At 55.5% G+C, this 11,383-nt stretch overlaps 1 protein-coding gene across 6 annotated transcripts; it reads left to right on the forward strand.

Annotated features, from left to right (window-relative positions):
* Positions 1-38: 38 nt before the first annotated feature.
* Positions 39-3,600, forward strand: LOC106029517 (transmembrane protein 223). 6 transcript variants are annotated; one of them, XM_066989219.1, is made up of 5 exons: positions 39-237; positions 292-327; positions 382-490; positions 1,633-1,920; positions 2,024-3,600. In XM_066989219.1, the coding sequence occupies exons 1-5, from the start codon at positions 40-42 to the stop codon at positions 2,239-2,241; spliced, it is 849 nt and encodes a 282-aa protein (XP_066845320.1). In that variant the 5' UTR covers position 39; the 3' UTR covers positions 2,242-3,600. The 6 variants fall into 6 exon arrangements, with proteins under 6 accessions (XP_066845320.1, XP_066845318.1, XP_066845321.1 ...); XM_066989217.1 differs by having other exon boundaries at positions 39-327; XM_066989220.1 differs by lacking the exon at positions 292-327 and having other exon boundaries at positions 39-267.
* Positions 3,601-11,383: the final 7,783 nt, after the last annotated feature.

The raw sequence follows: 11,383 nt of genomic DNA on the forward strand, positions 1-11,383 counted from the left end.
GGCCGGAAGCGTTGGCGCGGCCGCCCCGGAAGGGGTGGCATGGCGGCGGCGGCGGCGGCGGCGGCACGGGCAGCGGCTCTGGAGCTGGAGGCGGCGGTGCCCAGGGACGTGACGCTCTTCCGCCACGAGCGCGGTCCCTTCTTCCGCCTGGTCGGGCTCTTCTGCGTGGGGCAGGGGTGCTTCTGGGCTGGCTTGGCCCACTTCGCCTTCACGGCACTGCGCCCTGCGCCCGCTCCCGGTCCCGCTCCCGGTCCCGCTCCCGGTCCCGCTCCCGGTCCCGCTCCCGGTCCTGCTCCCGGTCCTGCTCCCGGTCCTGCTCCCGGTCCCGATCCCGGTCCCGATCCCGGTCCTGCTCCCGGTCCTGCTCCCGGTCCTGGTCCTGCTCCCGGTCCCGATCCCGGTCCCGATCCCGGTCCCGGTGCCGATGACCCCCTCCGGCCCCGGGACCACAAGTGGCGCCTCGGCTTCACCGCTTCCTGCCTCACCCTCGGTACTGGCTGGACCTGGACCCGGGCTGGTGGCGGGTGGTGGGGGCGTGGGGGGCTTGGGGGGAGGGAGAGGGGGGAGCTGGGGGGGAGGAGGGAGGGGGGGGGGCTGGGGGGGAGGAGGGAGGGGTGGGGGGTAGAGGGGGGAGAGGGAGAAGGGGGGGCTGGGGGGAGGGAGAAGGGGGGAGGGGGTGAGGGCTGGGGGGGAGGGGGAAGGGGGGCACAAGGGGCTGGGGGTGGCTCGGAGCAAGGTGGGGAGGGCTGGGGGAGAGGGGGAAGGGGGGCACAAGGGGCTGGGGGGGAGGGGGAAGGGGGGCACAAGGGGCTGGGGGGGAGGGGGAAGGGGGGCACAAGGGGCTGGGGGGGAGGGGGAAGGGGGGCACAAGGGGCTGGGGGGGGCTGGGGGGGAGGGGGAAGGGGGGCACAAGGGGCTGGGGGGGAGGGGGAAGGGGGGCACAAGGGGCTGGGGGGGGCTGGGGGGGAGGGGGAAGGGGGGCACAGGGGGCTGGGGGGGAGGGGGAAGGGGGGCACAGGGGGCTGGGGGGGAGGGGGAAGGGGGGCACAGGGGGCTGGGGGGGAGGGGGAAGGGGGGCACAGGGGGCTGGGGGGGGCTGGGGGGGAGGGGGAAGGGGGGCACAGGGGGCTGGGGGGGGCTGGGAGGGAGGGGGAAGGGGGGCACAAGGGGCTGGGGGGGACTGGGGGGAGGGGGAAGGGGGGCACAAGGGGCTGGGGGGGGCTGGGGGGGAGGGGGGGGGGCTGGCGGGGAGGGGGAAGGGGGGCACAAGGGGCTGGGGGTGACTTGGAGCAAGGTGGGGGGGGGCTGTGGGACCCGACTGGGGGGAAGGGGGGCACAAGGGGCTGGGGGGGAGGGGGAAGGGGGGCACAAGGGGCTGGGGGTGGCTCTGAGCAAGGTGGGGGGGGGCTGGGGGGAGGGGGAAGGGGGGCACAGGGGGCTGGGGGTGGCTCGGAGCAAGGTGGGGGGGCGCTGTGGGACCCGACTGGGGGGAAGGAAGGGGTGCAGGGGTTCTGCTCAGACGAGGTGGGCAGCATGGGGCTGGCTGGGGTCTTGGGAGGTTTGGGGGGTGGGGGGGTGGGGTGGGGGTCTCGAGAGGCTGCGCTGACACCCCCCCCCCCCCTGCTCCCCCAGGCTCGCTGATCGTGGCAGCGGGCTGCGTGTTCCCGCTGCGCGCCGTGCGGCAGGTGACGCTGCTGCGGGGGGGGGCGGCCGTGGCCATCAGCACCCACGGGCCGCTGGGGCTGGGCCGCGGGCCCTCCTTCACCGTGCCGCTGCGCCACGTCTCGTGCCGAGCCCACCGCTCCGAGGTGCCTGCCATGATCCCCCTCAAGGTGAAGGGGCGCCCCTTCTTCTTCCTGCTGGACAAGCGGGGCCAGCTCTACAACGCCCGGCTCTTTGACATCACTGTCGGTGCTTACCGTAAGCTGTAGGAAGCAGCGGGCTCCCGGTGTCCTCTTGTTCGCTCTGTCCTCGCCCAATAAACCCTGAGCCGCCTATTTGTTCTGCTGTCTGCTTTGTGTAGGGGCACGAGGGGCTGGCTGGCATGGGCCACCTGGAGAACCCTGCCCCGCAGCACCTCCATCGCTTACCTCCTCACCGCCTCAGGTTCTTCCGGGGCATCGCTGCGGCTGCAGTGCTGCTTCTGCGACTCCTCAGGGCCACCGTGGAGCTGCAGGCAGTGCTGGCAGACAGGGGGGCCACCTGTGGTCCCTCTGGCCTCCACCATGGTGCAGGGCCTGAGGCTGTTGGCAAGAGGAACGCTTGGCGCCTGCGTCACCTCCACACCCATTGCGGCGGCCATCCTCGCCCTTGTCCGCCTCCATGCTCGTGCTCCCCTGAGCCAGGTCTCTGCCTGCAGCCACAATAGGGAGCTGAAGCCGCGGGAAGGGTGGTCTCTGTACCCCTTGCACCTCTGAAGGCCTCCTTGGCCCTACAGAATTGATCTGCGCTGTGCTGGATGTGCTGATCCTCTGCCAGAGCACAGCTTTTATGGACATGCCCCTTTGCGTGCCAGCAGAGCTGTGCTGGGTTAACCAGCCTCCTCACCGCTGGCTGAGGTACAAACATTCAGAGTAATACAGGATGTTATTAACAGATGGTAGACAAATCTAATTAGAAGTACGGACAGGTGTTAATAGGTAATTAGTAATAGCTAATGAAGTATGGCTAGGCATAAATACATTATTTTGCAAAGATCCTACTAGAGGAAGGTTTAATAGCTGCTATAGATAGATAATTCTGTGATTAGATTCTAATAGGTCATTGTATTAATTGCTAACAGACGCTAATAATTAATAACATCTTAATAAGTAATCCTAATATTAGATTGCAATGTAATTTTATATACATAATATATATATAATTATATCTTGTGTATATAGTTATAGATCCTCCACAGGTATACCAGAGCCACCCAGTGCCCTCTAGGTGCCCCTGAAAGCCTCCTGGTGACCCCCCCCCCAGTTTCCTCTAGGATGCCATAGCGGCCTCCCAGGGAAGAGCAAGGCATTCTAGGGTGCCCTACGAACCTCCTCTTGCACCCTAGAGGCAAAATAAGACACTTCCTGGAATCTAGTGGCATCCTGAGGCCTTGCAGGGCTCTCTCGGGCACACTGCAGGCCTCCTGTGGTCCTCTCCCACACTCTAGATCCGCCGCAGGTCTACAAGGGCCACTCAGTGCCCGCTAGCTCCCCTGGAAAGCCTCCCATTGACCTCCAGTGTCTGCTAGGATGCCCTAGAGGCCTCTCAGGGCACTCCAGGGTGCCCTACAAGCCTCCTCTTGCAAGCTAGAGGCAAAATAAGGACTCTTCCTGGAATCTCATGGCCCCCAGCGGCCTCAAGGGTTAGGGTTAGTGATGGCTTAGGGGTTAGGGTTACAGTTACGGTTAGCTCTACAGCGTCAGCTCCACAGTTAGCTAAGGACGTTTAGGGTTAGGTGTTGTCCTGGTTTCAGTTAGGACAGAGTTAACTTTCCTCCTAGTAGCTGGTAGGGTGCTATGTTTTGGATTAGGATGGGAAAAGCGCTGATAACATGCTGATGTTTTAATTGTTGCAGAGCAGTGCTTACACCAAGCCAAGGACTTTTCAGCTTCTCGCGCTGTCCTGTGTTTTTTCGGGTCTAACTCGGGTTCAGCTTCTTGTTGCGGTTAGGGTTATGTTTAGGGTTGTTAGGAAAGAGTGAAGACGCAGAGTCCTGTTTTTCGGGTCTAACTCGGGTTCAGCTTCTTGTTGCGGTTAGGGTTATGTTTAGGGTTGTTAGGAAAGAGTGAAGACGCAGAGTCCTGTTGAGTGTGGGGTTGCGTAAAGGCTCCCCCAGGGAGTTCAGGTGTACCCAAAGGCTTCCGCTGAGAGCACTTTTGATGGCAGAAAGTGGCACCGTACGTGTTTTTTCGGGTCTAACTCGGGTTCAGCTTCTTGTTGCGGTTAGGGTTATGTTTAGGGTTGTTAGGAAAGAGTGAAGACGCAGAGTCCTGTTGAGTGTGGGGTTGCGTAAAGGCTCCCCCAGGGAGTTCAGGTGTACCCAAAGGCTTCCGCTGAGAGCACTTTTTGATGGCAGAAAGTGGCACCGTACGTGTTTTTTCGGGTCTAACTCGGGTTCAGCTTCTTGTTGCGGTTAGGGTTATGTTTAGGGTTGTTAGGAAAGAGTGAAGACGCAGAGTCCTGTTGAGTGTGGGGTTGCGTAAAGGCTCCCCCAGGGAGTTCAGGTGTACCCAAAGGCTTCCGCTGAGAGCACTTTTTGATGGCAGAAAGTGGCACCGTACGTGTTTTTTCGGGTCTAACTCGGGTTCAGCTTCTTGTTGCGGTTAGGGTTATGTTTAGGGTTGTTAGGAAAGAGTGAAGACGCAGAGTCCTGTTGAGTGTGGGGTTGCGTAAAGGCTCCCCCAGGGAGTTCAGGTGTACCCAAAGGCTTCCGCTGAGAGCACTTTTTGATGGCAGAAAGTGGCACCGTACGTGTTTTTTCGGGTCTAACTCGGGTTCAGCTTCTTGTTGCGGTTAGGGTTATGTTTAGGGTTGTTAGGAAAGAGTGAAGACGCAGAGTCCTGTTGAGTGTGGGGTTGCGTAAAGGCTCCCCCAGGGAGTTCAGGTGTACCCAAAGGCTTCCGCTGAGAGCACTTTTTGATGGCAGAAAGTGGCACCGTACGTGTTTTTTCGGGTCTAACTCGGGTTCAGCTTCTTGTTGCGGTTAGGGTTATGTTTAGGGTTGTTAGGAAAGAGTGAAGACGCAGAGTCCTGTTGAGTGTGGGGTTGCGTAAAGGCTCCCCCAGGGAGTTCAGGTGTACCCAAAGGCTTCCGCTGAGAGCACTTTTTGATGGCAGAAAGTGGCACCGTACGTGTTTTTTCGGGTCTAACTCGGGTTCAGCTTCTTGTTGCGGTTAGGGTTATGTTTAGGGTTGTTAGGAAAGAGTGAAGACGCAGAGTCCTGTTGAGTGTGGGGTTGCGTAAAGGCTCCCCCAGGGAGTTCAGGTGTACCCAAAGGCTTCCGCTGAGAGCACTTTTTGATGGCAGAAAGTGGCACCGTACGTGTTTTTTCGGGTCTAACTCGGGTTCAGCTTCTTGTTGCGGTTAGGGTTATGTTTAGGGTTGTTAGGAAAGAGTGAAGACGCAGAGTCCTGTTGAGTGTGGGGTTGCGTAAAGGCTCCCCCAGGGAGTTCAGGTGTACCCAAAGGCTTCCGCTGAGAGCACTTTTTGATGGCAGAAAGTGGCACCGTACGTGTTTTTTCGGGTCTAACTCGGGTTCAGCTTCTTGTTGCGGTTAGGGTTATGTTTAGGGTTGTTAGGAAAGAGTGAAGACGCAGAGTCCTGTTGAGTGTGGGGTTGCGTAAAGGCTCCCCCAGGGAGTTCAGGTGTACCCAAAGGCTTCCGCTGAGAGCACTTTTTGATGGCAGAAAGTGGCACCGTACGTGTTTTTTCGGGTCTAACTCGGGTTCAGCTTCTTGTTGCGGTTAGGGTTATGTTTAGGGTTGTTAGGAAAGAGTGAAGACGCAGAGTCCTGTTGAGTGTGGGGTTGCGTAAAGGCTCCCCCAGGGAGTTCAGGTGTACCCAAAGGCTTCCGCTGAGAGCACTTTTTGATGGCAGAAAGTGGCACCGTACGTGTTTTTTCGGGTCTAACTCGGGTTCAGCTTCTTGTTGCGGTTAGGGTTATGTTTAGGGTTGTTAGGAAAGAGTGAAGACGCAGAGTCCTGTTGAGTGTGGGGTTGCGTAAAGGCTCCCCCAGGGAGTTCAGGTGTACCCAAAGGCTTCCGCTGAGAGCACTTTTTGATGGCAGAAAGTGGCACCGTACGTGTTTTTTCGGGTCTAACTCGGGTTCAGCTTCTTGTTGCGGTTAGGGTTATGTTTAGGGTTGTTAGGAAAGAGTGAAGACGCAGAGTCCTGTTGAGTGTGGGGTTGCGTAAAGGCTCCCCCAGGGAGTTCAGGTGTACCCAAAGGCTTCCGCTGAGAGCACTTTTTGATGGCAGAAAGTGGCACCGTACGTGTTTTTTCGGGTCTAACTCGGGTTCAGCTTCTTGTTGCGGTTAGGGTTATGTTTAGGGTTGTTAGGAAAGAGTGAAGACGCAGAGTCCTGTTGAGTGTGGGGTTGCGTAAAGGCTCCCCCAGGGAGTTCAGGTGTACCCAAAGGCTTCCGCTGAGAGCACTTTTTGATGGCAGAAAGTGGCACCGTACGTGTTTTTTCGGGTCTAACTCGGGTTCAGCTTCTTGTTGCGGTTAGGGTTATGTTTAGGGTTGTTAGGAAAGAGTGAAGACGCAGAGTCCTGTTGAGTGTGGGGTTGCGTAAAGGCTCCCCCAGGGAGTTCAGGTGTACCCAAAGGCTTCCGCTGAGAGCACTTTTTGATGGCAGAAAGTGGCACCGTACGTGTTTTTTCGGGTCTAACTCGGGTTCAGCTTCTTGTTGCGGTTAGGGTTATGTTTAGGGTTGTTAGGAAAGAGTGAAGACGCAGAGTCCTGTTGAGTGTGGGGTTGCGTAAAGGCTCCCCCAGGGAGTTCAGGTGTACCCAAAGGCTTCCGCTGAGAGCACTTTTTGATGGCAGAAAGTGGCACCGTACGTGTTTTTTCGGGTCTAACTCGGGTTCAGCTTCTTGTTGCGGTTAGGGTTATGTTTAGGGTTGTTAGGAAAGAGTGAAGACGCAGAGTCCTGTTGAGTGTGGGGTTGCGTAAAGGCTCCCCCAGGGAGTTCAGGTGTACCCAAAGGCTTCCGCTGAGAGCACTTTTTGATGGCAGAAAGTGGCACCGTACGTGTTTTTTCGGGTCTAACTCGGGTTCAGCTTCTTGTTGCGGTTAGGGTTATGTTTAGGGTTGTTAGGAAAGAGTGAAGACGCAGAGTCCTGTTGAGTGTGGGGTTGCGTAAAGGCTCCCCCAGGGAGTTCAGGTGTACCCAAAGGCTTCCGCTGAGAGCACTTTTTGATGGCAGAAAGTGGCACCGTACGTGTTTTTTCGGGTCTAACTCGGGTTCAGCTTCTTGTTGCGGTTAGGGTTATGTTTAGGGTTGTTAGGAAAGAGTGAAGACGCAGAGTCCTGTTGAGTGTGGGGTTGCGTAAAGGCTCCCCCAGGGAGTTCAGGTGTACCCAAAGGCTTCCGCTGAGAGCACTTTTTGATGGCAGAAAGTGGCACCGTACGTGTTTTTTCGGGTCTAACTCGGGTTCAGCTTCTTGTTGCGGTTAGGGTTATGTTTAGGGTTGTTAGGAAAGAGTGAAGACGCAGAGTCCTGTTGAGTGTGGGGTTGCGTAAAGGCTCCCCCAGGGAGTTCAGGTGTACCCAAAGGCTTCCGCTGAGAGCACTTTTTGATGGCAGAAAGTGGCACCGTACGTGTTTTTTCGGGTCTAACTCGGGTTCAGCTTCTTGTTGCGGTTAGGGTTATGTTTAGGGTTGTTAGGAAAGAGTGAAGACGCAGAGTCCTGTTGAGTGTGGGGTTGCGTAAAGGCTCCCCCAGGGAGTTCAGGTGTACCCAAAGGCTTCCGCTGAGAGCACTTTTTGATGGCAGAAAGTGGCACCGTACGTGTTTTTTCGGGTCTAACTCGGGTTCAGCTTCTTGTTGCGGTTAGGGTTATGTTTAGGGTTGTTAGGAAAGAGTGAAGACGCAGAGTCCTGTTGAGTGTGGGTTGCGTAAAGGCTCCCCCAGGGAGTTCAGGTGTACCCAAAGGCTTCCGCTGAGAGCACTTTTTGATGGCAGAAAGTGGCACCGTACGTGTTTTTTCGGGTCTAACTCGGGTTCAGCTTCTTGTTGCGGTTAGGGTTATGTTTAGGGTTGTTAGGAAAGAGTGAAGACGCAGAGTCCTGTTGAGTGTGGGGTTGCGTAAAGGCTCCCCCAGGGAGTTCAGGTGTACCCAAAGGCTTCCGCTGAGAGCACTTTTTGATGGCAGAAAGTGGCACCGTACGTGTTTTTTCGGGTCTAACTCGGGTTCAGCTTCTTGTTGCGGTTAGGGTTATGTTTAGGGTTGTTAGGAAAGAGTGAAGACGCAGAGTCCTGTTGAGTGTGGGGTTGCGTAAAGGCTCCCCCAGGGAGTTCAGGTGTACCCAAAGGCTTCCGCTGAGAGCACTTTTTGATGGCAGAAAGTGGCACCGTACGTGTTTTTTCGGGTCTAACTCGGGTTCAGCTTCTTGTTGCGGTTAGGGTTATGTTTAGGGTTGTTAGGAAAGAGTGAAGACGCAGAGTCCTGTTGAGTGTGGGGTTGCGTAAAGGCTCCCCCAGGGAGTTCAGGTGTACCCAAAGGCTTCCGCTGAGAGCACTTTTTGATGGCAGAAAGTGGCACCGTACGTGTTTTTTCGGGTCTAACTCGGGTTCAGCTTCTTGTTGCGGTTAGGGTTATGTTTAGGGTTGTTAGGAAAGAGTGAAGACGCAGAGTCCTGTTGAGTGTGGGGTTGCGTAAAGGCTCCCCCAGGGAGTTCAGGTGTACCCAAAGGCTTCCGCTGAGAGCACTTTTTGATGGCAGAAAGTGGCACCGTACGTGTTTTTTCGGGTCTAACTCGGGTTCAGCTTCTTGTTGCGGTTAGGGTTATGTTTAGGGTTGTTAGGAAAGAGTGAAGACGCAGAGTCCTGTTGAGTGTGGGGTTGCGTAAAGGCTCCCCCAGGGAGTTCAGGTGTACCCAAAGGCTTCCGCTGAGAGCACTTTTTGATGGCAGAAAGTGGCACCGTACGTGTTTTTTCGGGTCTAACTCGGGTTCAGCTTCTTGTTGCGGTTAGGGTTATGTTTAGGGTTGTTAGGAAAGAGTGAAGACGCAGAGTCCTGTTGAGTGTGGGGTTGCGTAAAGGCTCCCCCAGGGAGTTCAGGTGTACCCAAAGGCTTCCGCTGAGAGCACTTTTTGATGGCAGAAAGTGGCACCGTACGTGTCGGGTCTAACTCAGCTTCTTGTTTTTTGTCTAACTCGGTTAGGGTTATGTTTAGGGTTGTTAGGAAAGAGTGAAGACGCAGAGTCCTGTTGAGTGTGGGGTTGCGTAAAGGCTCCCCCAGGGAGTTCAGGTGTACCCAAAGGCTTCCGCTGAGAGCACTTTTTGATGGCAGAAAGTGGCACCGTACGTGTTTTTTCGGGTCTAACTCGGGTTCAGCTTCTTGTTGCGGTTAGGGTTATGTTTAGGGTTGTTAGGAAAGAGTGAAGACGCAGAGTCCTGTTGAGTGTGGGGTTGCGTAAAGGCTCCCCCAGGGAGTTCAGGTGTACCCAAAGGCTTCCGCTGAGAGCACTTTTTGATGGCAGAAAGTGGCACCGTACGTGTTTTTTCGGGTCTAACTCGGGTTCAGCTTCTTGTTGCGGTTAGGGTTATGTTTAGGGTTGTTAGGAAAGAGTGAAGACGCAGAGTCCTGTTGAGTGTGGGGTTGCGTAAAGGCTCCCCCAGGGAGTTCAGGTGTACCCAAAGGCTTCCGCTGAGAGCACTTTTTGATGGCAGAAAGTGGCACCGTACGTGTTTTTTCGGGTCTAACTCGGGTTCAGCTTCTTGTTGCGGTTAGGGTTATGTTTAGGGTTGTTAGGAAAGAGTGAAGACGCAGAGTCCTGTTGAGTGTGGGGTTGCGTAAAGGCTCCCCCAGGGAGTTCAGGTGTACCCAAAGGCTTCCGCTGAGAGCACTTTTTGATGGCAGAAAGTGGCACCGTACGTGTTTTTTCGGGTCTAACTCGGGTTCAGCTTCTTGTTGCGGTTAGGGTTATGTTTAGGGTTGTTAGGAAAGAGTGAAGACGCAGAGTCCTGTTGAGTGTGGGGTTGCGTAAAGGCTCCCCCAGGGAGTTCAGGTGTACCCAAAGGCTTCCGCTGAGAGCACTTTTTGATGGCAGAAAGTGGCACCGTACGTGTTTTTTCGGGTCTAACTCGGGTTCAGCTTCTTGTTGCGGTTAGGGTTATGTTTAGGGTTGTTAGGAAAGAGTGAAGACGCAGAGTCCTGTTGAGTGTGGGGTTGCGTAAAGGCTCCCCCAGGGAGTTCAGGTGTACCCAAAGGCTTCCGCTGAGAGCACTTTTTGATGGCAGAAAGTGGCACCGTACGTGTTTTTTCGGGTCTAACTCGGGTTCAGCTTCTTGTTGCGGTTAGGGTTATGTTTAGGGTTGTTAGGAAAGAGTGAAGACGCAGAGTCCTGTTGAGTGTGGGGTTGCGTAAAGGCTCCCCCAGGGAGTTCAGGTGTACCCAAAGGCTTCCGCTGAGAGCACTTTTTGATGGCAGAAAGTGGCACCGTACGTGTTTTTTCGGGTCTAACTCGGGTTCAGCTTCTTGTTGCGGTTAGGGTTATGTTTAGGGTTGTTAGGAAAGAGTGAAGACGCAGAGTCCTGTTGAGTGTGGGGTTGCGTAAAGGCTCCCCCAGGGAGTTCAGGTGTACCCAAAGGCTTCCGCTGAGAGCACTTTTTGATGGCAGAAAGTGGCACCGTACGTGTTTTTTCGGGTCTAACTCGGGTTCAGCTTCTTGTTGCGGTTAGGGTTATGTTTAGGGTTGTTAGGAAAGAGTGAAGACGCAGAGTCCTGTTGAGTGTGGGGTTGCGTAAAGGCTCCCCCAGGGAGTTCAGGTGTACCCAAAGGCTTCCGCTGAGAGCACTTTTTGATGGCAGAAAGTGGCACCGTACGTGTTTTTTCGGGTCTAACTCGGGTTCAGCTTCTTGTTGCGGTTAGGGTTATGTTTAGGGTTGTTAGGAAAGAGTGAAGACGCAGAGTCCTGTTGAGTGTGGGGTTGCGTAAAGGCTCCCCCAGGGAGTTCAGGTGTACCCAAAGGCTTCCGCTGAGAGCACTTTTTGATGGCAGAAAGTGGCACCGTACGTGTTTTTTCGGGTCTAACTCGGGTTCAGCTTCTTGTTGCGGTTAGGGTTATGTTTAGGGTTGTTAGGAAAGAGTGAAGACGCAGAGTCCTGTTGAGTGTGGGGTTGCGTAAAGGCTCCCCCAGGGAGTTCAGGTGTACCCAAAGGCTTCCGCTGAGAGCACTTTTTGATGGCAGAAAGTGGCACCGTACGTGTTTTTTCGGGTCTAACTCGGGTTCAGCTTCTTGTTGCGGTTAGGGTTATGTTTAGGGTTGTTAGGAAAGAGTGAAGACGCAGAGTCCTGTTGAGTGTGGGGTTGCGTAAAGGCTCCCCCAGGGAGTTCAGGTGTACCCAAAGGCTTCCGCTGAGAGCACTTTTTGATGGCAGAAAGTGGCACCGTACGTGTTTTTTCGGGTCTAACTCGGGTTCAGCTTCTTGTTGCGGTTAGGGTTATGTTTAGGGTTGTTAGGAAAGAGTGAAGACGCAGAGTCCTGTTGAGTGTGGGGTTGCGTAAAGGCTCCCCCAGGGAGTTCAGGTGTACCCAAAGGCTTCCGCTGAGAGCACTTTTTGATGGCAGAAAGTGGCACCGTACGTGTTTTTTCGGGTCTAACTCGGGTTCAGCTTCTTGTTGCGGTTAGGGTTATGTTTAGGGTTGTTAGGAAAGAGTGAAGACGCAGAGTCCTG

The sequence above is a fragment of the Anser cygnoides genome, unplaced genomic scaffold, assembly GCF_040182565.1.
Source record: "Anser cygnoides isolate HZ-2024a breed goose unplaced genomic scaffold, Taihu_goose_T2T_genome scaffold_43_1, whole genome shotgun sequence".
In the NCBI taxonomy this organism is placed as follows: Eukaryota; Metazoa; Chordata; class Aves; order Anseriformes; family Anatidae; genus Anser; species Anser cygnoides.

Bases quoted from the DNA above. Each gene is read 5' to 3' on its own strand.
- LOC106029517 (XM_048056439.2), top strand. From the start codon at position 40: ATGGCGGCGGCGGCGGCGGCGGCGGCACGGGCAGCGGCTCTGGAGCTG. The intron at 491-1,632 runs GTACTGGCTGGA...CTGCTCCCCCAG, and splicing joins CGCTTCCTGCCTCACCCTCG to GCTCGCTGATCGTGGCAGCG. The intron at 1,921-2,023 runs GTAAGCTGTAGG...TGCTTTGTGTAG, and splicing joins CATCACTGTCGGTGCTTACC to GGGCACGAGGGGCTGGCTGG.